At 32.9% G+C, this 26,558-nt stretch overlaps 1 protein-coding gene across 1 annotated transcript; it reads right to left on the bottom strand.

Moving 5' to 3' along the window:
• Positions 1 to 1,141: 1,141 nt before the first annotated feature.
• LOC114309854 (DNA-binding protein S1FA) lies at positions 1,142 to 8,649 on the bottom strand. The gene is made up of 2 exons (XM_028255718.2): positions 8,490 to 8,649; positions 1,142 to 1,680 (listed from the first exon to the last, which is right to left on the bottom strand). Exons 1-2 carry the CDS (start codon positions 8,538 to 8,540, stop codon positions 1,465 to 1,467), a joined length of 267 nt encoding a protein of 88 aa, XP_028111519.1. The 5' UTR covers positions 8,541 to 8,649; the 3' UTR covers positions 1,142 to 1,464.
• Between the last annotated feature and the right edge of the window lie 17,909 nt (positions 8,650 to 26,558).

The following is a 26,558-nucleotide window of genomic DNA, read 5'->3' on the forward strand; positions in this document are numbered from 1 at the left end:
TGACAAGATTCACATCAAATTGAGTTGTACAATTTATTATATAATAAAATAGAGGATATTAAAGACTTGTTTGATACAATTTCTTACAAGTTGACAGTTGATAAAGTTAAAATTTACCATTTCCCTATTTCTCAGTAATCACTTTTTTAAAATTTATTTAATTTATTTTTACGTTATAAACTGTAAGAAAATTTTACAACATACTCTGACACATTTTTTAAAAATAAAATAAAATAATAAATAACTTCATAAACTACACCAAACAAAGCGACTATCTTTCATATTTCATTGCCATAAAAAATAAATAAATAAATAAAATATACATATCTTGCATCCCTACTTTTTAATGATTTGTTTTGTTCATTTGTTTTTTCTGGGGTACAGAAAAGAGGGAAATTATTCAATACTCCCGGAGCACCACGTGTCCATACTCCAAACCAATCACCAATTAATTAGTCCCATGTTGTTCCCCCATCACCAACATAAATCGTGGGCCCTTGTTTCTCTCTACCAATCAAAACCTTATGGAGCACTACGTGTTCATACTCCGGGAGTACTGAATAATCACCCCAGAAAAGAATGAAATTGGCGTTTCCATATCTGACCCCTTTTTATCAATAGATATTTATAGAAGGAAAATATTTGATAGCTCAAAATTTTGTGATTCAAATGACTCAAATCTGTCAAAACGACGTCGTTTTACACTCAAAACGACATCGTTTTGAGTGATTTGACCTACTTGAACTACAAAATTTTGAGTTACCTAGCATTGTTGTTATAGCAACTATTGCATATCTTTGTCAACCTCAATGTGAAGTCACAAAACTAATGGGAAGAAAAGCATAGAACCATTCATTCAGTGGCTTATCATCAAAATATGTCCCACTAAACATATAAACCTGTCATGTGCCATGCCAGTCTTCTTCTCTAGTTTTAATCTGTCCGGGGAAGAACGATGCCCGAAACCTGGTGAAGTGTATGCAAAGTCATGCAGCAAAAAGATGCAAGAGGCATGTAAAATGAAGGCGCTCTTTTCAAGCTCTCCATTTCCCTCCTAAAACAATAATAATAGCAATAAAAATCAGTCATTTTGTAGAGTAAAAATCAGCCATCATTCACCACAAGTTGGGAACATCAAAGGTATTCAAGTCGAAGAATTATAATCAGCTGATTTAAATGGGTTATAAAAGCAACCACAATTTTGGCAATAACCCTACCTAACAAAAAAAGAAAACCAGGAGAATATCACCCAGAACAAACAGCACTTTTACACAAGTATCATTTTGGAAGTAATCTCTAATTATTAAGCTAAACTTCTATCCAATCTGAAGAGGGGAAAATGAAAGAAAAACACTAGGAAAAGTGCAAGAATCTCTCAACAAATGGTACCAGACAAGGAGGGTGATATTTGAACACAACAACTCAGCCTAAATCAGCGGAAACATTACATATTGCCGAAAATGTCTATTCCCCGGGTGCTGAAACACCTTGCTTCAGTCTCTCCTTCCTCATCTTCTTCTTGGAGATTGGCTTCTTTTTCTTTGGAGGAAGAGTCTTTTGTGCATAAATGTAAAGTACATAATTTCCAATGAGGAACGTTAATAGTAGGCCACCAACAAGAAGCAAGACTATCAATCCTGGGTTGAACCCTTTGACCTCAGTATCCTTGATCACATCTTTCTGTTCAATAAATTGGATGAGAAAATATTAATTCGTATACCTTCCAACAACTCATTGTTCCAAACAATAAAACTGAGAAACACACGAAAATTCATGCAACTACTATTTAACTTTGTACTTGGTATGTTTCTTTAAACAATTATATGCGAATAAGAATATCAACGACCAATGCACATTTAAGCAAATAACTATCTGCAAAATCACTACTTGCAGTACAGTCTATTGAAGAGTGATTAGGCAGTGTGGAACTGAACCTCTGACTACAAGACATCTAATATATATATTTAAATAAGTTTGGTCCACGTGGACAAAACCTAAGATTGACTTCCACTACATAAACATCTTCTCAGTTTACCAATAACAGAAAATTCCTCCCAACAAAATGCATTACCAATAAATGAACTTTCTAAACAGCTTGAAACAGAAGGATTTTAAGTATTCATGTCATGTCAGAATTCGACACCCGGAGACAAATTGCACAACACTCCAAGAGGCTCTTTTCCTTACGTGCAGATCATTATTGATGATGATCCACAGCAAAGCATGAGCTAAGCAGTGACATAAAGTTTGTAGCTGCAAAACGTCTATAGCATTTATGTTCAAACATTTTTCTAAAATTATAGGAAGACATTCTTAAGATGTAGTTTTTCAATCAAAAGGATTCCGTGTATTCCGTAACATTTTGGTGGACCACAACCTCCACAATACCTGTTGAAGTAATTGGGCTCATCACAATTGTCCATCTGAAAAAAGCAATCAAGTGAACAAGTACTCCTAAGGTAGGAGCTCAAAGCTAATTGATTTGAGCTAGGTTGTCATGAATTACTCAACATATAAGACGATTCTAATATATATATATATATATATTTAAATAACTATGGTCCACGTGGACAAAACCTAAGATTGACTTCCACTACATAAACAACTTCTCAGTTTATCAATAACAGAAAATTCCTCCCAACAAAATGCATTACCAACAAATGAACTTTCTAAACAGCATGAAACAGAAGGATTTTAAGTATTCATGTCATGTTAGAATTCAACACCCGGAGATAAATTGCACCACACTCCAAGAGGCTCTTTTCCTTACGTGCAGATCATTATTGATGATGATCCACAGCAAAGCATGAGCTAAGCAGTGACATAAAGTTTGTAACTGAAAAACATCTATAGCATTTATGTTCAAACATTTTCTACAATTATAGGATGAAATTCTTAAGATGTAGTTTTTAAATCAAAAGGATTCCATGTATTCCGTAACATTTTGGTGGACCACAACCTCCACAATACCTGTTGAAGTAATTGGGCTCATCACAATTGTCCATCTGAAAATAGCAATCCAGTGAACAAGTATTCCTAAGCTAGGAGCTCAAAGCTAATTGATTTGAGCTAGGTTATCATGAATTACTCAACACATAAGACGATTTAGGTGAAGACATATTTATCAAAGTGTTGACAGCAAATTTCTCCTTTTTTTTTTCTTTTTAAATAAAAGGAGAAAGTAAAAAACTAGTGTCAGATATCAGTTGCTCAGACCATGAAACTTTCAAGCGTATAAATTCATGAGTAGTTAGTCATGTCATCCATCAGAGATCAAATGTTTAAGTCCTGCTGCTCCCGACAAAGTGTTAAGAAGAAGAAATATCAAATGTCAACTGCCAGTTGCCCAATTAGAGGACTAGGTAGAAATTATTCTTAACAAAAGTTAAAAATTATAATAAGGCAAAATATTATATATCAAAAGACAGAAAAATGACTTATTCAACCCACAAAAGTTCATTTCCAAAATTTTAAAATGACAGGCCTCCACACAAATTGTAGCACTTGTGTGCTTCAAAGCTTTTGGGCAGTGTATTTGAATCCTTTATCTTATTTTGGGAATCTTTGGGTTGTTGTGTCTTAATTTTGGAGGAGCATAAATTGATTTAAACTTGTTGGGAATTGCTTGTTTACGCTTGTTTACGTTGAAAAATTGTTTGAGAACCTAAAAATCTTATTCTGGGGTCACCTTCCTTTTGTTATTGGTCTCAAGGGTCGACATCAATCTGTGAAGGGTCGAACCTTGTCTTGAAATTGCTTGCTAAATTTTGGTGTCTACATCAGTCTGGAAATGGTCGACACCTTGCTTGCTATCAAACATAAGTGTTCCAGCTTTTCTTCATAAGGGTCGACACCTCTATTGCAGGGGTCAACACTAGCGAATTTTTTTCCAAATTTTTAGTCAGCTTGGGCCCTACTTTTTGGGGATTTTGACCAAATCTTTTGGGTTGACTTTGGGGTTTATTTTTATTTTGACATAGTACTATAAATAGGTCCATCACTTGATCTTTACTTTACTTTTCCTTCTCCTTTCTCCCTCTAAACCGTGAAACACTCTCTTTCTCTCAAAAAGCACTTTTTCACTCAAAGATCCTTAGATCTACTCACTTGGAGACCTCTCCTCGCCTTGCTCCTTTGAGATTAATTGTAGAGCTTGTCGAGGGCTTCATTTTGATCGGAGCAAAACGTCGTTTCTCCTCCATCGACCTTTGGGCTTTTCTTCCTTCTCCCTCTTCTAAGCTTGAGGAAGGGACTTTCTATACTCTTGTATAATTTTTAACTTGAGAATTTGATGATATTGCAAACAAAGGTTGGGATTTGGGTGATTTTAGACAAATCTAGGGTTTTGGTTTAAAATAAAAAAGAGGGGTTTTTAAAGTAAAGGTGTTGAAATGTCTATGGGTATGCATATGAGGTTGGGTTGTATCAAACTTGTTGATTTTGGCAAACGGGTTGTACTTGGAAGGAAATGGGGTGTTGCCCTAAAATGTTTCAAATGGTTATTTTGTATAAATCATGGAATTGGTTCAATAAAGGTGAAATTGGTTAGATGTGTATGTTAATGGTGGAGTTGGAAAATTGCTATTTCTTATCAATGGACATGTGAATAGTTTATATATTGTGAAGTTTGTATAACTGCTTAGAAATATTTGTTTGGGGCTATCGGTGGAAGAGAACCATGATTGTTGTAGAAATTGCATGTGGACTAGGTAAATTGAAATTAATCTTTTGTTGGTTGTCATTGCATATGACTATATTTATATACATTGTATATGTATAATTATTTGGGAAGAGAAAAGAGATGTACTTCATATGTGATTATGTGTTATATACATTGTATATGTATGAATGATTATTTGGGAGGAAAAAGGGGATGGACTCCATTATAATTACGTTAGCCGGATTGTCCTAGGTGAAAGTCCCGAAATTATACATGGGTGTCTAGCCCGCAGACGGAATATCCATAAAATGGCAATGATAGCGCTTGTATAACCTACGTTTACATGGGTCCCGTTTAACGACTGCCCGCTAATGAAATATCCGTGAAATGAAAGTTTGAAGTGTTCACTTGTATGTGTTGCATGATTTGAAAACCATTGAATTGTAACCTCAGTTTGGTTGTTGAGAAATAATGAAATCGACTAATGTATTAGAATGGATTGAAGGGAAATGAAATGAAATGTAATTTGGTGTTCTTTGACAATATAAAATGCAAACATTTTACTTCCGGTATTGTAAAAGCGCATTGCCTTTAAACCGTTGTTAAATCTTATATACTGTATTAGATTATTCCTACTGAGTTGTGACTCACCCTACTTGGGAAAAATATTTTCAGTTGCTGGTGATATGCCTCCATCCAGGACTTAGCTTGGGAGGATTGTAGAACTGAGAGCTTACTTTTGTTTATTTGTATTTATTTGCCTTTTGTACAAACCTAAGGCTTTATCTATATAGAGCATCTGACTCTTTTTGTTGTAACCAAGCATCGTCTTGAAAAGTTGTAAGCCAGTAGATCATGTTTATTTGTTTATCTTTCTTCCTCTCTTTTGATTGGAAACATATGCTATAGATTATACATATGCTTCTTTTTTGTATATCATATTGAATTAATGGAAGATAACATTATTATTGTTGTTGGCATATAATGCTTGGTGGATGGATTATTGTATTATATTTTGGGGCATGACACATATGCTGGGCCTAGCCCTACATTGGCTTGGGCGTTGAGAAAAAAAGTCTCACTACAATTGCTTCTGACTTTGCTGACCTCTTAATTAACTTATTCTAATGCCAACAATAACATTTTCCAATGCTATCTAACTTGTTTTTCCCTTTCTAGATTCCAAAACATAGCATCATCACCGATCTTTCCCTGCATATGCTTAATCAAGATATTGAAAATCTGAACTTTTTTAATATTTCTTGGCCTTCAATTTGTTACAAGCTTAGCAATGGAACATGTATCAGAAAATGGAGGGAATAACAGAATGAAGAAGTCATAGGGGAAACAATAGAAGGTGTCGCCTGAAGAAGAATCAAACGTTGTCGTACAACTTAGAAGAGAAGTGTAAAAGATTGTCGTTTTAATAACCTTAATCCGTGGTTATAGCAGATGTGATTCAATTGTTTGTTTTGGATAAAACAAATAGAAATAATTACAGGTGCGAATGGTGTCGTGTGGGTCATGTTTGTGTTAAAATTGTCTCAATACTAATGCTACTGGTTTACTAGTGTCCTATTCGTATTGTGTTCATGTCAAAAATTTCTACCCCAAGTTAAAAATACCAAGTGTACGGAGATATTAATTTTTTTTTTAAAAACATATCCCTATGGGATGAAATTATTTATAAAAATGCTTAATTTGAACTTAATTATATTTAACAAATTTCAAGAAATTGAACTCTATTTTTTTTTTACTAGACTGACTCCAAAATAGTAAACAAAAAGATCATGTCGTCTCCAATGAGAAATAAAAAAGACTATTGACTCCAAAATCCTATTTTATATATTTTTGGGCAAAATCCACTTTACCCCCTTTGATATTGGCCCAAAGCACTTTAAACCCTGTCTTTTACAAATAGGGGCATAACCCCTTGTGGTTTGCACTGTTAACTTTATTAATGAAAAATGAAAAAAGACTTATCTAGCCTCCTCATTGTAACACTATCTTCCTCCATCCCTTTCCCAGTTAATGGAAACTACAACCATCATCATTATTGTAACTACCACCACCAAAAAATACATCCATCTCATTCTAAAAAAACCATGGTATATATAACAACCATTTGAAAATTCTCTCTATATATCCAACCACTGTATGTATATGTATATCCTACACATATCATTTACAACCATCTCATATATAAAACCACAACTGTATATGTATATATAATATATATATATATGGTAATGGTCTAATTCATATAAATTAAGAAGCTAAATTGTTCTTTATAAAAGCCTGTCTATGTATACATATACACAGGCCTACTTCTTTAGCAGCAAAAGGAAATATTTCAATAATGGAAAAATCGAAACCATTACTGCACATAGAAAGATTGGTGTCCTTACAAGCTATGTAAAGTAACCCTCAAAAGAGAATATCACCCACACTACGACAACTTAAAAAGGAAGAGGGAAAAAAAACAACAAAAATTAAAACAAACCTCCCACTTATTCACCCTTCTTCGCAGATATTTCCAAATCAATTTTTCAACATCATTATATCACCACCAGCAGTTAAGGATTGGAGAGACAACCTCTGTATTATTGAAAATGAATGCATCTCTTGATACCATAATGACCACATTACCACCAAAAAAAAAAAAAGAGAGAGAGAGAGAGCAGAAGAAGAAGAAAGAAAGAAAGAAAGAAAGATTCCCAAATTAATCAATGCATGCGCTAGGGGGGTGGGGCTGGGGGTAGGGGAGGAGGAGGTCGGGGTGTGACACAGATTTGGCTAAGAGGTTAAGGTGGTGGGGGACGTGGCTGGAGGGGGTGGGTGGGTAGGTTAGAGTTAAGGTTAGAGTGGTTAAGGTTTAAAGGTAAAAGATGAAGAGAAGCGTAATTTTATATTTACAGCTAAAAATTTGACTCTGACTAAAAAAATTTCTTCCTTACTCTCTAACAATCACATATGGCATAGTGGCACTTTAGTCCAAAACTATGTAAACATTATTTGCCTATTTTTAAAAGACAGGGAGTATAAAATGCTACCCAGACATACCACAAAGGGATAAAATGGATTTTATCTAATATTTTTTAATTCAATTGAACAGGGCTACACAAGGACTCAAACATGTCATGTGACATCCTTTAGTAGAAACAAGGGTAAAATGTATAACTAATCCTTCATCAAATGGGTTATCATGTCAAATTCAAATTACACAGCTTCGACATTAAACCAAAATGTTTTTTTCCCGTATCATCATTCCACTTTTGGTTAGTGTTGAAAACTAGCTAATCCTAACCCGCTAATTTCTTGTTTGGTTCATTTCATTCAAACATTTCATGTCAAAAGTTCCGACCCTTGGAAATGACAACCCCTGATCCAAGGGCGTACATTAGATAAGGTAGTTTCTGATGGCGATTAGTAGAACAAGTACAATAAAGAGATATGTAACGTAATCACAGAATTGAAATCTCAAGTCGCTGAATAATAAAACTCTCGGTTTCTCCAATTCCTCCATTTTTAAGAACCGTAAAGTGCTAATTGTATTTCTGGTTTTACTAAATTTGCATTTCATGTTTCAGCCAAACAGGTTCTAAATCACACTTCATAATTATCAACCAAAACAAAGAAGAAAATGAAAAAACAAATCGAATTCGCTCAAATCAAATTGAAAGAACAAAAAAAAAACAACAGATCGTAGTGAGTGCAGATCCACACATATAATAAACCATAGACTTCAAATCTAGCTCAAACCAAATAGATCTGGCAAATCAAATAGATAAAAATTGAGACAGAAATTTTGCAATCTGTGAAAGCGTACCACACGATCGAATGACGGAGTGTGATCGGCGAATTCAGCTTCGGAGTCCATGGATCAAAATCGAGGACGAGCAATGAATCGATCGATAGATCGATTTGTTGAGCTTCGAGAATCGCCGAGTTCGAGATGGAACAGAATGAGTAGTTTTGACAGAATACAATAGAATATCACTGAAACAGTGGGCTCGATATTTTAGTTTTAGTCCTTGTTATTTTATTTATTTTCAAATCGCCCCACGACTTTTCTTCTAATTCCTTTACGGCACCTTTCTTTATTTGGATAAATTACAAATACACCCCTTAAGGTTTATTTAAAATACTGATTGACCTCTATAGTTTAAAAAATTACAAATACCCTCTAATTAGAATTTTTTATTTAACAAAATTAACTGAAAAAATAAAATTCATAATTATTCTTCTATACAATAATAAAATTACCTAAATTATTAATTAAAACGTATTTTTAATATCATTAAAAATTATTAATTGACTTAATGATTTATTGATAAAAGGGATAATTTGTTATGAACTTAAAAATCTCAGAAGGTAAAATATAATTTTCAAAATCACATGAAACGATTCATATTTTAATAAAATCTTAGAGAATATATTTATAATTTACCCTATTTATTTCTATTACATTTCTCAAAAACTGAAAGCTTCCAGTAATAATGCATTATTACAAAATTTTGAGTTAATTGCAGTAAGCACCTTTATACTTTTTTTATTAAAATTTTACTTTGACTTTCTATTTTAGATATTATAGTCTATTCCTAGAAATGTTTGTTTGGAAAGCCTTGATTAGATGTGATTATCATTCATTCATTCGACTGTTAGTTTTGAAATTATTAATCATTCGCATTGTATAACCATATATTATGTTTTAATTGACACCGCATAATTATCATTCATTCATTCGATTGTTAATTCAGAAATTATTGATCCATTCGAATTGTATAATCATATATTATATTTTAATTGACTCCAGTATTATGACAAAAAATTGACACGATCTTGTCAATTTTATAATTTAACTAATTAATTCAAATTTCTCTATAATTTTTCATTTTGTATTTCACCCATTGAAATTTAATACTTTTCTGGAAATACTATATTCAAATGATGTTAACAATTCATAAAATATTGCACATGTTTTTGTATGTTAAATTTATTTTAATTTTTCATTAAAAATTGTCACCTTTATACCCTAATAATCATTATGCCAATGAAGCAATCATTCTTCAAAGTTACCAGAAATTTTATAAGAGCTTATATTATTTTATTTTTTAAAAAAAATTAAAAGAAAAAGATAATAATCAAGAATATTGATCACTTACTAGTTGAGCTAGACAAAATCTTAATCTGAGTGATCATCAACCTGAATGAGACTGGATTTGGTGATTTTATTAAACAAGGAAAGATTTGAGAATAAAAATGAAGAACTTCATTGGATTTGGGGTGAGGAGTGGGGAAGAGGTGACCCAACCTAATTTTGTATAGTATTACAGAATTACCCCTAATTTATAGATAGATAACATAGATATCATATTAACAGTTGATCATATAAAATGATAGTTAAAGTTTTTTTTTTTTTTTTTTTCCTTCCTTTTCTTTTCAATTTTATGTTCTTTATATGCTATACATATTCTCTCTCCATCTGTACTCAATGATCTCACTATAAATCAACACAATATAATGCCAATCAATTTATATATTTGTATGATGTGATCCATATGAGTCATTTATCATCTTAGGTTATAAAACTATAACATAGGGATTTAATGTTAAGAATTTGTTGGTTTATTTTTGACACTTTGAATGTTAGAAATGTAATTAAAGCGTGCCAGTAAAGATTTGAAAAGTTTTTACAGATAATAAATGTCAAATTTATTAGATGATTGCATTAAGATTCTCTTAGCCTCAATGAAGAGAACTTTCTCTGTGTTGTATTAAAAGATGAACCAATACTTTTAACTTGAGTTCGTAGCAGAATGAGAGGGAGAAATTGAGCATAAAATGTAATTGATTAATTAAATAAATAATCACAAAATGTTACTTTTAGTAAGGGCAATTTTGAAACTTTAAACCAACCTAATTCTAGAATTATAGAGTTAATCTACTCTTATAAAATGTAAGTGCGGTACATAAAAGTAAAGTGCTAGAAAGTAAAGTGTTGAAATTTAAAGATAAATAAAATTGACGACGACGTAGAAACTAGATTTGGTTGAGGGCTTTCTTAATCTTTGCCTTCATCTATTTATAATCTACTTTTGGCGCCTTCAAAGCAATTAAACTGATTTCTCTCACCGTGATTTCCTTCTCTTTCGCTATTTCTTGTATTTTGTATAATGCCCCTTGCTTTCCACGTGTCATCTTCTAACTGGATGGTTTGAATATGACGCTAATAGAATAAAGTTGATGGGATAGAAGTTAAACCATTGTTACAATTGGCAAGTTAGGGGAGGAACGAGTGCAAGGCAATGTGCACTAAGTGGAATGAGGTTGTGTAAGGTAAGTTTTTCTCCACTTATTCCTACCTCGTTTCTAATCACATAACTTTTTCTTCAAATGATAGAGATGCAAAAATATTTAGTACACCAATTTTATTTTATTTTTTCATTTAAGAGATGTTGTGAAATGTCTTATATTCACTATATCCCAATCCTAATGAGTCAATATTGCGCCAAAATTGGCATTTACGGACCTGTAATGTTAGTTTCACCCCATTAGTCTTTACTCTATAAATTGGATCAGTTTATACGTTTTAGGATTAGAGAGCTACAGAGTGATTTATAATCCTTATTGCATATAGTGGATTTTGGTTGTTTCTCCGCCCTAGACGAAGGAATCTCATCGAACCCAGTTTGGGGTTGCTGCTGCGTAGGGTGCATAGCAGCAACTGTTACGCGCCTTATTGGGCCCATTTCAGGGCCTAATTCGATAATTTGAACTGTTCACATTTTAGAAGGTATCGTGTAAAATATACTTGTAAAAAATCACATCAAACAGATATCGTTGGCTTTTTCATCAAATCACATTTGTATTTTATAAAAAAAGATAAATGTAATTTGAAATATAAAACTCAATGCAAATGTAATTTGATAAAAGAGATAACGATATCCGATTGACGTGATTTTTTACAGGTATATTCTACTCGATACCTTTTAAAATGTAAACGGTTCAGATTATTGAATTAGACCCTGAAATGGGCCCAATAAGGCGCGTAACAGCAATGCCAAACTCTATCGAATCACGTATATCTTGTGTTTGTGTGTGTGTGATTGTTCTTCTTGTTGTTATTTATTGTGTGATTGAAACCAGATTATTGCATAACAAGCAATTTAATTTGAAACATTTAGTAAACATATAATATATCAAACTTTCCTAACTTATTTTTAAATTTTCTTATTTTTTATTTAATTGTATATAAATACCCTTCTTAAAAAAAAAATTTATTTCGTGATTGATTTTTCTATTTAATATTCTTTGTCTTTGTAGTTGAATGTGTTTATTAAGGTTAATTCGCATACTACCTAATTTTTAAAATTGTTTAAATAATTTTAATTTTAAAATAAGGATATATGATTTATAAATATTAAAAAAAATTGATTTTTAACTAACAATATTCAAAATTTTAGGTTTTAATTGATTAGTATGAAAATATTTCAATGCTAAAAGTTTAACAATAAAAAAGTTCAATACTTAATTTTTAATTACATAATATAATAAATATAGTTCTTAATTATAAAATCTGATATATTTTTCAAATAATATGATTGGAAATAGGTTAAAAATAGTAACTACATGATTCTTCAAGTCATCTACAATATAAATGAATAAAAAATTCTAAAATTCTAAAATGAACATAAATCAAGCTAATATTTATGTTCTTAAACAATTTTTAGAGATTTTTTTTTCCCCAAGTTTTTGAGCATAGTACAAGTTTAATGTTAGGGTTATATATTATTAATAATAAAAAATCAAAATGTTTGGGTTGTGACAATCTCTTACTCAAGTGCCGACTGAATTTAATTTGAGTCTATCAAATTTTTCTCAAGTTCTAATCGAAGCCATAAAATTTTATGATAGTGTTAATAGATATTCTTATCATATATCTCAAAATTGAGAAAGGGAAAATAATTTTCTAAACTAAAAATTCATGCAATGTTAATTATATGTATTTAGCTGTGCTATATGACTGCTATTTGAATAAATAATCTTGATTAATTTCAAATATCAATCTTTAAAAGTTCCTGAAAAATATGTTCTTGAAAAACTTATTTTTCTATATTTTGTGTTTATTATTTTATTATTTCTTGAAACTCTTTTCAATATTTCCTTTGATAAAAAGATTCTTTCAAATAATTGTAAATTTATCTTGAAAATTTTTCTTCTCGTATGACTTATTAGTGCATTAGTTCAATAAAAAAATTCATTCAACAAAGGTATTTAAAAAAAAAAAAAAAAAAAAATTATCCCAAATCATGTGCGTTTCATGAAACTCTTTTGAATATTTTCCTACTTTTAGTACACTATTTGAGAAATAAAAAGTACAAAATCATAGGAAAATAATTTTAATCAAATTAGCGTTTTGTTTGGTTGTGAGCTTTGAGAAAGAATTTAAAAAGAGAAATAAAAAAAGTGTGTGAAATTAAGTTAAATTTCACTTATATATTTTTTTTCTTTGTTAAATTTTTTCACAAATCTTTTAATCAAATTACGTAAGAATAAAATGTTGCAAAATAATTACAAAACTCGATTTCTACCACTTCCCCATCTCTCTCTCTCTCTCTCTCTCTCTCTCTCTCTCTCTCTCTCTACTCTCTTCCTCTTCCCTTAATCCCTCATTATCTGCTTCCACCCACCGACCTCCCACCTACCCCACGTCGCTATGCTATGGCCACCTCGTCCTCATCACCAACACCAACCCTATTAAATTCTCTTTATTTCAAATAATTATAATTTTTTAAATAATGATGTAATATATTTAAGAAGTTTTTAATATTTGTAATGCACAAATTAATAATATGTATTAATTAGTGTGCTAACTAGTATATCAATTGGTGATGTGACATAATTTAAATTTTTTTTAATATTTATAATGTGATTAATGAATAAAATTAATAATGATGTCATAACTAATATTGATATACTAATTAATACATGCAGTATCACCACAATTTTTTTGTACCTGCTAATGCATATCATCAATAGTGGAAATGTTAGAGCATCTCTAACGGTTCATCAAAATTTTCATCAAAACTGAGTAAAAAAATGACTTTTTTCTCAATCTGATACCGAGTGCTCCAATGGTTCATTTTCATCAAATTTTCATCAAATCTGCGCCAGGACAACCAGTTGGTCGACCGGCTGGTCAACCGGTGAAGGCAAAAAAAATTTTTTTTGAATTGTTTGAACCTTTTTTTTGAACTGTCTAAACTTTTTCCGAGACAACCGGTTGGTCAACCGGTAAGGCAAATTTTTTTTTAAAACTATTTGAACCTATTTATTTGAACTATTTGAACCGTTTTATGGTCGACCGGTTGGTCGACCGGTTTGTCTCCCCCAACGGTAACAAACAGTGATTTGGTGAAACTTGGAGCGTGTTCTCATTTTGGTGAAAGGTTTGATGAATTCTCGATTTGATATTGATTTGGTGAAACTGTTAGAGCACCAAAAAATCACTTTTTCACAAAATTCCAAATTTGATGCCAGATTTGATGAAGCGTTGGAGATGGTTTTAGTTCATTTATTAGTATCAGCTGCTAAATTTTAATCAATTACTTTAAACTTCATAGTACAGTGGACATGTTAGGCAAAGTTTGACAAGTTTATAAAAAGTTAAAAAATCAAAAAGTTACTCACAAAGTTAAAAAGTTAACACTATTCACTAAAAGTCAACAATTACGGCTGCACAACTCACAATCCTAATTTTCCCCTACAAACCAATTTTTACAATTTTTTATTACACATTTTTCCATAAAAAGTCAAAAAGTTAACCCAAACATTCATATATTTTTTTCTCAATTTTTTAGTCTAAAATGATAAAAAATACATTATTTAAGATACCCCAAACAATCCCTTAGTCCACCAGTAAGGCAACATAGATTTTTTTATTGACTTTTTAATTTTTTAATTTCTTTTATGAGATAAAAAGGGTTGGTTGAAATGATTTTTTTTACTTGAATAGATATAAGGAAAACAACAATGCTGGGACCAGTGGGGGTTGACCCAGCACCCCCACCTTCACGTGGGGAGCTGTGAGAGCAAGACAGAAAAATAAATAAATAAATAAATAAATTGAACCAATCAAAAAATAATGGGAATAGTGGGGTCACCCTACTGGGTCCAAGTCATTTCTGATAAGAAAAAAAAAATGATTGATTAATATATATAATGTGGAATGTTGACTTTTTTTATATTTAGCTAAAAAATACAAAACAAACGGGTCTATATTAAAAGTCCCTAATTAATGAAAAAATATTAAATCTAAAAATTGTTCACCAAAAGTAGAAGAGCCTCTTTTTTTTTTCTTTTTTTTCCTAAATAATTTTTTATTTTTAGCGAAATTTTTAAAAACTTTGATCTATTTTTTAATTATTAGGGGTTTTAAGAGTTACAATTTCTTTAATTATTGACTGTGTTTGGTTTTAGTTTTTTGAATTTAACTTTTTGAAAATTGAATTTTTTATTTTTCGGTTTTTTTTTTTGTTTTTAGTGAATATTTTTAAAATTTTAAGCAATTTTTTTAAACCTTTTTTAGATGTATCTAAACAGTAAATTATTTGTGAAAAAATATTTTAAAAAATTAATAAATACACAAAAATACGACATATGTACTGAATTTTTATATATATATATTTTTATATTTTTAGTATTTAGTGAATTTTTAAAATTTTTTTCATAAATATTATACTTTTTAAGTATATTTATATTATGTGTGTCTAAAAATTAAAACAATTGTTTAAAATATTTAAAAAATTCAATAAAAACAAAAAAAAAAATCAAAAAAAGTAAAATTTTTTAAAAAGTAAAATTTGAAAATTAGAAACAAAGTGATTGGTTTTTATAACAATGTAAAGTGTAGAAACTTCCAATCCACTGCCTAATAAAATGATTAAAAAATACTTTTTCTTATATTCAACTAATAAAAGGGGGATTTCATTTGCTCCCAAAAACAAATTAGTCCCTAATTTCTCAGTATTTTTTATTAAATTATTTAAATATATAATTTATCCTTAATATACCCTATTAATTTTCAGAATTTACTCTTAAATAATATAATATTTTAATTTTATGGTACACCTAAATAATAATCTTAATATAAAATTAATTCAAAAAAAATTATCTCTCTTATTTTCTTAGCCATTCTCAGTCACGGCGTTCTCTTCTCAGTCTTTTCATTATCAATTACTAAAGAATAAGCACATTGTGTACAAGTTGAAGAAGAAGAAGGACGAAATGAAGATTGGGTGCAAGTTAGCTTGTTCGGCCTTCTAAACAAGATTGTTTTGTTTCGCCTTTCAGATCCGAACAAATTCACTTTGTTTGGAAGTGTATTGCCGAACAAAGTGAATTTGTTTGGATCTAAAATTCCGAATAGTATTAACGTAAAACAAGCTGAATATTTTTTTTTTACATTACAAAAAATATAGAAATCAAGAATTGTACTTTGATATTTATGTGAATAGTTACCTCGTTTTTGATGAGTTGCTTCAAAAATAGTTTTGATTATTATTCTTATTCATTGTTTGATTTTGTTCAAACTTTCTTCTGTTTACAAGTAACAACACAATAAGAAACAATGATGTTGATGATAATGATGAGTTTTGATGGGGGTGGATTAAAGGTTTGAGTGAGAAAGAAAAGAAAATATAATTGAAATTTGGAGAATAAAATGAAAAACTTAAATATGAAGAATACGTATCAATAATTAGGGTGTACCATAAGAAAATAATATTTTATTTTAGAATTTAATATGTGTTGTCATTAGTAAATTCACATTAGTGTATAATTAAGAGTGTAAATTTGGCTTGGGCTGGCCCACTCGGGCCTGGGCTCGGGCCAATCCATGTCGAGCCTTGCAGGTTCATACCAAAATTCGGGCAGGGTCAAGCTGAAAAATTAGGCCCATGCCCATGGGATATTTGGGCCTTGGACAGGGCGGTAGGCCTATGCCTAGGCTCGAGCTTGGGCGGGCCTAAAATTTTTTTAATATTTTTTTCTATTTTTTCCATCAAAATTTTATTCTTTCCACAAAAAATGACATTGGGTTTTGGGTTGGTTTTTGAGTGGACCTTAAGCGAGCTAATGGGCCAGGCTATAGGTTGACCTAGGTGGGTTGGACCATGGGCCGATTCGGGCTTCAAGATGATGGCCTAGGCCTAGAGTCCTGGACTGTGCTCGGGTCCGGGCCTAACCAGGCCGCGAGCCATTTTTACACTCCTAGGTATAATAGAAAAAAAAAAAAAAAAAAAGAGCTGGTTATACTAAGTTATTTTTTTGGGTGCAAATATAATCATGAAAAATTATTGGTCCACTAAGTTTGGATTCACCCGAATTGCTCGAATTACATAAGTTGGACGATCGGTATCACTCTTGTCAACTGTAGTTGTTACCTTTGTCAGCCGCGACTATTATCCTTGTCATCCAACATCCACCCAAATGATTCGACACTCTCCTAGATGACCAATCGGATGACCTCCCAAATGATCGATTGAACAACAGAGGACGAGGGGTCACTGCCGTGAGCCCCTCACTGCTGTTCCTGCTGTGGAATGAAACGGTGGCGTTTTGTGTATATTTGCTTCTTTTTTTTACTTTAATTCTTAATTTTTTTTTTTATTTTACAGTTTAGAATTTAAGGTTTAGTTCTTAAAATTTATTTTTATTTTATTTTATGATTTAGGGATAAAATTTATTTTTTTGTTTTAGGGTTTAGGATTTAGGATTTAATTCTTAATTTTTTTATTTTATTTTAGGGTTTAGGTTTTAGGGTTTAATTTTTAAAATTTATTTTTTATTTTAGGGTTTAGGATCTATGGTTTAAGATTTAATTTTTAAATTTTTTTATTTTTATTTTATGGTTTAAGGTTTAGGACTTAGGGTTTAAATCTTAAAATTTATTATTTTTTTTATTTTAGGGTTTAGGGATAAATTTTTTTTATTATTATTTTAGGGTTTAGGATTTGGGGTTTAATTCTTTAAATTTATTTATTTTTATTTTAGGGTTTAAGATTTAGAGCAAAGTGTAATTTATTATGCCAAAAAAATAAAGTCAGAACATGAAAAAGAAAAAAGAAAAAAAAGAGAAGATCAAACGATGCCGTTTTAGAGACAGTAAGCACAGCAAGGGGTAACCCACCGCAGAGACCTCGCGTCCAACAAAAGACATGTACAAATTTAAGTAATTCGAATGAGCCAAAATTCAGTGGATATAATATTATTGTAGAATCACCCCTAGTAAAAATATAACATCAAAAGAGAAAATATTTAAGACCCAAAAAAAACTAGCATAATTTTACTCACAAGGATATTTCATGACAACTGTCATCCATAACACAGTCCAACTCAAAACAACATGGGCGAAGCAGGCCGACAGGAAACTTTGAGCGAGGCCTTGTTGGGTTGGGTCCACAGAGGGGGCTGGCTGTTTGGACATCAGGCGACTTTTCTCTCATCAATGTCAATATATTCCTTGTCGAAATTTTTGGAAATTAAGATATTTGTATTTATTCAATTTTTTTAAGAAAAGATATTTATATTTATAAAATCATATATCGACTTATTATCTATCTATTTATATTATTATATATGTGACTTGGCATTTAAGAATGGTGATTCTTTTTCTACCACGCGGCAAATTTTTCTATACTAAAATAATAATAAAAAATATTATTTAAAGATGTAAGCAAGATTTGAATTTAAAGCCTTAGATTTCATTAAGAACACTTTGACCATTTAAACAACATACATATTATGATATTAATTTCTTTATTATTTGTTTTTATTCTTACTTATCTGAATTGTACACGTATTGCTTACTAAGTACAATTATTAAGTGAAGGCTGGATTTGTTATCCAAGCCTTTACGTCATGCCACGTGACAGATTTGTCTAGGATATATAAAGTAAGCACTCATGTTGATGTCTTGAAATTTTGGTTTCTTTATGTGCTATGTAAATTTCTCAATTAAAAAAAGAAAAATATTATAAAAAGGGGATAATACCCAAACCAAACATCTTAGATTTAATAAAGAACACACTACTACTAACATAACACACAACATGTACTATTTATTTTTATTTTTTTATATTCGAATTACATGTGGATTTTGTGTACTAACCGCTCGTCTATACTATATATAAAGAAAACACTTCTATTAATATCGTGAGACTCTTTGCCAAATGTATATCACTAAATTATTCAAAATATTCTCATGTATCTGACTCGTATAACTAATTTGCCTTGAAACTCATCAAATTTATATCAAAATTAAAATTAAAATTTATATTTATATTTTACAAATTTAACAATACACCACTAATGAGAAAAGTTAGAGATTATGAAATTTTTTTTAAGAAAATAATCATGAAAGATTTACGATCTTTAGATTACCTTGATTAGTGTGTAGTGCTTTATTCTAAGTATAATCTAAGGATTACAAACCTTTCATAATTATTTTCATGAAAGGTTTTTCAAGATACCTAGCATTATTGCACAACTAATATAGTATGTGGTTTTCACTCCCTAATGGGATGGAGTCCAAAACACAAGTCATTATCATTAATTTATACTATTATATATGTGAGGATTAACTTGGTATCCAAGAGTGTGGTGGCTTCTCCTTCTATCACGTGGCAAATTTTTCTATTATAAAATAAAAAAAAATATTATTCAAAAGTGTGAGTATGGTTTGAACCCAAGACCTTTTCATTAAAAATACTTTGACCATTTAGACAACATACATATTATAATATTAATGTCTTTATTATTTATTTTTATACTTACTTATCTAAATTACACACACATCGTCCACTAGGGCAATTATTAAGTGAAGGCTATACGTCATGCCATGTGGCATCTAGTATATATAAAGTAAACACTTATGTTGATGTTTTGAAATTTTGGTTTCTCTATGTGCTATGTAAATTTCTCAATTAACAAAAAAATAAATAAAAACCTAACATCTTAAATTTCTCAATTAATATAGAACGCACTACTACTTAAATAACACACAAGATGTACTATTTTTTTGTTTTATTTTTACTTATTCGAATTACATACGTATCTTGTGTACCAACCGCTCATCAATACTATATATAAAGAGAACACTTCTATTAATGTTCTGAGACTTTTTTCCAAATGTGTATCACTAGATTATTCAAAACATTCCCATGTAACTGACTCTTATAACTAATTTTCTCTTGAAACTCATCAAATTCATATTAAAATTAAAATTAAAATTTATATTTTACAAATTTAACAATACACCACTAATGTAATATGTGGTTTTCATTCCCTAATGGGATGGAGTCCAAAACACAAGTCATTATCATTAATCTATACTATTATATATGTGAGTATTGACTTAGTGTCAAAGAGTATGGTGGTTTCTCCTTCTGTCATGTGGTTTTTCTATCCTAAAATAAATAATATTATTCAAAAGTATGAGTAAGATTTGAACCCAAGACCTTGAGTTTTATTAAAAATACTTTGACCATTTAGATAATATACATATTATAATATTAGTTTCTTTATTATTTATTTTTATGCTTATTTATCTGAATTGCACACTCATCACCCACTAGTACAATTATTAAGTGAAGGTTGCACGTCATGTCATGTCATGTGGCAGCTTTGTCTAGTATGTATAAAGTAAACACTCATATTGATGTCTTGAAATTTTGGTTTCTCTATGTGCTATGTAAATTTCTCAATTAAAAAAAAAGAAGAAAACCATTAAAAAAAAGGGATAATATTCAAACCTAATAGGTTAGATTTAATAAAGGACACACTACTACATAAATTACACACAAGATGCACTAATTTTTTTTTAAAATTTTTATTTATTCAAATTACATACGGATGTTGTGTATCAACTTGTCTATACTATATAAAAAGAACACTTCTATTAGTGTCCTGAGACTCTTTGCCAAATGTATATACTAAATTATTCAAAATATTCCCATTTATTCGAATTACATACGGATCTTGTGTATCAACCGCTCGTCTAGAGTATATATAAAAAGAACACTTCTATTAGTGTCTTGAGACTCTTTGTCAAATATATATACTAAATTATTCAAAATATTCTCATATAACTGACTCTTATAACTAATTTACCTTGAAACTCATCAAATTCATATTAAAATTTAAATTCAAATTCAAATTTAAATTTAAATTTTACAAATTTAACAATACTCCACTAGTATAGTATGTGGTTTTCACACCCTAACGGGACGGAGTCCAATACACAAGTCATGATCATTAAAATGTAGAATCATATTGCATGCCATGGACACATATTTGACTGATGATGAGTCCCACTATCATAGAATCATATTGCATGCCAGCCCATATAAACCCTTTGCATATTAAGTTCTTTAAAAGGGATTTTTATTGATAAGTCCAATTTAGAAGTGTTTTAACTCAAGAAGTTCATGAAGGATTTTTTTAACCCATTTAGTCCCATGTATGTATAGTTTTATTCCATAAAGTCCATTTTCTTGATTTACACTATTTTCTTGGACGCTTATGCCCTTATATTTAATTTTGATACCCTTATAAATATTTTTTCAACGATTAGCAATTTAATGATGTGAACATTCATATTTTAAAATTCACATTTGTAGGAATGTAAATTGGCCCGTGGGCGGCCCGAAACCCGCCCGCGAGCCAGGGTGGGCCCGGCCCGTTGACAATATGAATATTCACATTGACATGTTAAAATTCACATTAATAGGAGTGTAAAATTGGCCCCCGTCCCGTGGCGGCGCGAAACCCGTCCGCGACCCATGGGCGGCCCGGGGCGGGCCCGGTCCGGTCCGTTGACAATGTGAATATTCACATTGACATATTAACATTCACATTGATAAGAGTATAAAATTGGGCCGCGGCCCATGGGCGGCCAAAAGCCCGCCCGCAGCCCGGGGTGGCCCCGGCCCGGTCCGTTGACAATGTGAATATTCACATTGACATGTTAACATTCACATTGATAAGAGTATAAAATTAGCCCGCGCCTTGTAGCTGCCCGAAACCTGCCCACGGCCCGTGGGCGAGCCCGGCCCGGCCTGTTGACAATGTAAATGTTCACATTGACATGTTAATATTCACATTGATAAGAGTATAAAACTAGACAGCAGCCCAGGGCGGGCCCGACTCGGCCCGGCCCATCCCGTTGACAATGTGAATATTCACATTGACATGTTAATATTCACATTAATAGGAGTGTAAAATTGGCCCCCGTCCCGTGACGGTGCGAAACCCTCTCGCGGCCCATGGGCGGCCCGGGCGCGGGCCCGGTCCGGCCCGTTGACAATGTGAATATTCACATTGACATGTTAACATTCACATTGATAAGAGTATAAAATTGGCCCGCGGCCCATGGACAGCCAAAAGCCCGCCCGCGGCCCGGGGCAGGCCCGGCCCGGCCCGTTGACAATGTGAATATTCACATTGACATGTTAACATTCACATTGATAAGAGTGTAAAATTGGCCTGCAGCCCGTGGGCGGCCCGAAGCCCGACTGCAGCCCGAGGTGGGCTTGGCCCGACCCGTGACAATGTGAATATTCACATTGACATGTTAACATGCACATTGATAGGAGTGTAAAATTAGCCCGCGCCCCGTGGCTGCCCAAAACCCGTCCACGGCCCGTGGGCGGCCTGGGACGAGCCTGGCCCGGCCTGTTGACAATGTGAATATTCACATTGACATGTTAACATTCACATTGATAAGAATGTACAATTGGCCCGTGACCCGTGGGCAGCCCGAAGCCCGACCTCGAGCCAGGGCGGGCCCGGCCCGTTGGCAATGTGAATATTCACATTGACATGTTAACATTCACATTGATAGGAGTGTAAAATTGGCCCGCAGCCCGTGGGCGGCCCGAAGCCCGATCGCAGCCCGAGGCGGGCTTGGCCAGACCCGTGACAATGTGAATATTCACATTGACATGTTAACATTAACATTAATAGGAGTGTAAAACTTGTCCGCTGCCCGAAGCTCGCCCGCGGCCCGGGGTAGGTCCGGACCCAAACCCGGGCCACCCCGGGCCGCCCATGGGATGCGAGTCAATTTTACACTCTTATCAATGTGAATGTTAACATGTCAATGTGAATATTCACATTGTCAACAGGCCGGGCCGGGCCCGCCTTGGGCCGCCCACGGGCCGTGGGGGTGTTTCGGGCAGCCACGGGGCACGGGCTAATGTTACACTCTTAGCAATGTGAATGTTAACATGTCAATGTGAATATTCACGTTGTCAACGGGTCGGGCCCGTGTCGGCCCGGGGCCGGGCTTCGGGCTGCCCACGTGTCACGAGCTAATTTTACACTCTTATCAATGTTAATGTTAATATGTTAATGTGAATATTCACATTGTCAACGAGCCGGGCCGGGCCCGCCCTGGGCAGCGGGCGGGCTTCGGGCCTCCGACGGGCCACGGACCAATTTTACACTTCTATCAATGTGAATGTTAATATGTCAATGTGAATATTCACATTGTCAATGGGCCGGGCCGGGCCGGGCTCGCCGCGGGCCGTCCATGGGACGCGAGTCAATTTTACACTCTTATCAATGTGAATGTTAATATGTCAATGTGAATATTCACATTGTCAACAAGCCAGGTCGGGCCCGCCCCGGGCTGCCCACGGGCCGTGGGCTAGTTTCGGGCAGCCACGGGGCGCGGGCTAATTTTATACTCTTATCAATGTGAATGTTAACATGTCAATGTGAATATTTGCATTATCAACGGGTCGGGCCGGGCCCGCCCAGGGCAGCCCACGAGCCACAGGCGGGTTTCGGGCCGGCCACAGGCCGCGGGCTAATTTTACACTCCTATCAATGTGAATGTTAACATGTCAATGTGAATATTCACATTGTCAACGGGCCGGGCCGGGCCGAGCCCACCCCGACCCCGGCCCGGGCTTCGGGCTACCCACTGGTCATGGGCCAATTTTACACCCTTGTCAATGTTAATGTTAATGTTAATTTGTCAATGTGAATATTCATATTGTGAACGAGCCGGCCCGGGCCCGAGCCCGCCCCGGGCGACGGGCTGGTTTTGGGCCGCCCATGGGTCGCAAGCCAATTTTACACTCTTATCAATGTGAATGTTAACTTGTCAATGTGAATATTCATATTATCAACGGACCGGGTCGGACCTATTTTTTTGGCTTATGGGCCGGCCCGGCCCGACTTGAATTTTTCCGGGCACCCACGAGGATCGACATGAGCTGGGCCCCTACACATTGACGATATAAACATTTATATTGACGGTGTGAACATTCACATTAAGGGTATTTTGGTAATTATGTCACCCATAGGACTTATTGAAACATAAGAAAATAATGTGAACTAAATGGAACATAAGTAGATGAAAAGGGTATTTTGGTCTTCTTATCTCAAATTGGACCTAATGGAATAGTCAAAAAGAATATGGGTTGGATGGAATAAAACTCTTAGAAAATGGATTTATCAAAAAAGCTTCATTTTTAAAACTTTTTCGGGGGTTCTAGACCCAAAAAAAATAAAAAAATAATTACACTGCATCTCTATAATTGAAACAAAGTTTCATTTTTGATCTCCTCAATTTCAGTTTCAATTTTAATTTCATTAATTTTAAGATTATATTTTTAATTGAGTTTTAACATGGTTTCTCTATCAAAATTTATTTTAAATTACAAATAAAAAATGTCACATGTACGTTATATGTGTGTGTTTTTAGGGTTATTTTCTCTTTTTACATCTTTTTGTCCGATTTTAGTAATGGTTTTCTTGTGCCATTGTTTTAGTTACGGGAGCTTCTAAATACATCACAAAAATTAAGTTGGACACCTTATTTCCTAAGACACTCCATCCCTAATTTTGAATTTTCTTCTTCCCATCACAAACACAACTTTGTGACCTTTCTTTTATGCAATTGCATCCTCTCTGTTTCATCTTGATTTTCTCTCCCCCTTTCTTTGCATTCTATTTACGGGTTGTCTCTCCCCTCTACTCACTCATGATGATTGATTGTGGCGAGAGAGGTTGGGGGTTTGTAGTGGAGAACGTGTGTGGCATAGAGAGAAACTAGGTTAGGGCTTCGGGATAGGAGAGGGGGATCACGACCCAGAAGAAGAAAAAGAAATAAAAGAAGGGAAAGGAGTAGCGGCAAAAGGGACGGGGGTTGGAAAGGATTGACCAGAGTTGGGGAGGGGGTGGTGGCCACATTGAAGTCTCTTTTGGTAATTTGATTTTAAGGGTAAAATAGTATTAAATCTATTTATTTTGGGAAATTCTATTTCTACACATTTATTTGTCTTTGTGCACACACTTAATCAAATATAATTTTAATAACAATTATAACCTGAAACAAAATGACCCTAATAGATATCAAAACACACCTTTAATATTAAATTAAAGTTTTCCCTATGCACATTTAAAAAAAAAATAAAGAATCTCAGTGCACATTTTTTGAGTAAAACAAACTAAATCATATTTTCTCCATTGTTTCTCACTTACTCTATTGCTCAAATTCAAATAAGAATATGTCCGGTTACAACAAATGTAGCAATGAAAAAGTGAGTTTTTTTTTTTTTAAGTTTTTTTTTTTTGTTCTCGATTTTTATTTGGCAAACCAGTGCTGAAATTGTTTAGAAAATTCGGAACTCAAGTTTCCAATGTAACAATTAAATTTGGAATCAAATTCCTAGAATTTGTATAATTTTCAGAAGCAAACAACCAAATAATACTTTTCCATTTAGAAACCCAATGCTGAATGCGCAAAATAAAAAATAAGAAAAAATATGGAAAATAGGAGATAGATACAGTTGTAGGTCGTCAATGGAGTATACAATAATGAAACGATATAAAATGTTTCAACATGGGAGGGAGATGCTCACCTTCAACAATGCAATGTAGGTCTTCAATGGAGTTGTCAATAGAAGGTCTGCAATAGAGTTGTCTTCACAGTGTCTTTAATGTGGGTGGTACCGAAAATGAGTCTGGAATCGAAAATGGGTCTGGATGTGGAACAAGGATTTAGGTTGTGTGTGTACAAGAGTACGTGTTAAAGGGTATAATTGAAACATTTGGTGTGTGGAATGAGAACATTAACATATAACCAAATTAATAAGTATATTCATTGAGAAATGCTGTACACAAAAATGAATAGGTGTGTGGAAATAAAATTTCCCATTTATTTTTTGAAAAATTGGATGTCCATCAATTTATTGGAGATGTATTTAGAGGCTTCCTTTAATTGTGTATATACTTTCATTTTACTCCCCTTAACTATTAATTTATATCAATGTGAACATTTCGTTAAGAATTTGTTACATAAATGAATGAAAAATTGGCATAGCAGATATGTAAATTTTCATGGCATTCTAACATAATTTTATTGTGAAATGCCTAACATAACTTTATTTTCTTTTTTCTTCTTTTCTTCTACCCACTGCAGCAACCATAGTGTAGGCTACCACGGCTTTGCTAGCATGTGTAGCAGAAAGAAAGGAATGAGAAAAAAAGGCGGAAGGGAGGGAAAGAAGGAATGAGGTCATTTTAAACATTTTTCAATATTTGAAATGTTATTATGTGCGAGGCACATGTAAAATTTTCATCCACTTGTGTGAAACATTTGATACAAATCAATGTGTATTAAGGCCTTGTTTGAGAAGACTAAATAAGTCCATACTTTTTATCTTTTTATCTTTTTTGGGTCACATCAATCAATATTTCCTCTCTACTTTTCTACACATCTTTTTATAAAAAGTCAAAAAGTGCACTTATTTAGAATATCCCAAACAACCCCTAAATGATAGCAAATAATAGTTCAAAAGAATATGTGTATTTGCCCATGGGT

The sequence above is a fragment of the Camellia sinensis genome, chromosome 10 (genome assembly GCF_055761805.1).
Source record: "Camellia sinensis isolate YWXY chromosome 10, ASM5576180v1, whole genome shotgun sequence".
Taxonomy (NCBI): Eukaryota; Viridiplantae; Streptophyta; class Magnoliopsida; order Ericales; family Theaceae; genus Camellia; species Camellia sinensis.

Excerpts from the sequence above, each read along its gene's own strand:
- LOC114309854 (XM_028255718.2), bottom strand. The coding sequence starts at position 8,540 with ATGGACTCCGAAGCTGAATTCGCCGATCACACTCCGTCATTCGATCGT. Across the intron at positions 1,681-8,489 it reads CTCCGTCATTCGATCGTGTG|AAAGATGTGATCAAGGATAC; the intron begins GTACGCTTTCAC and ends TTTATTGAACAG.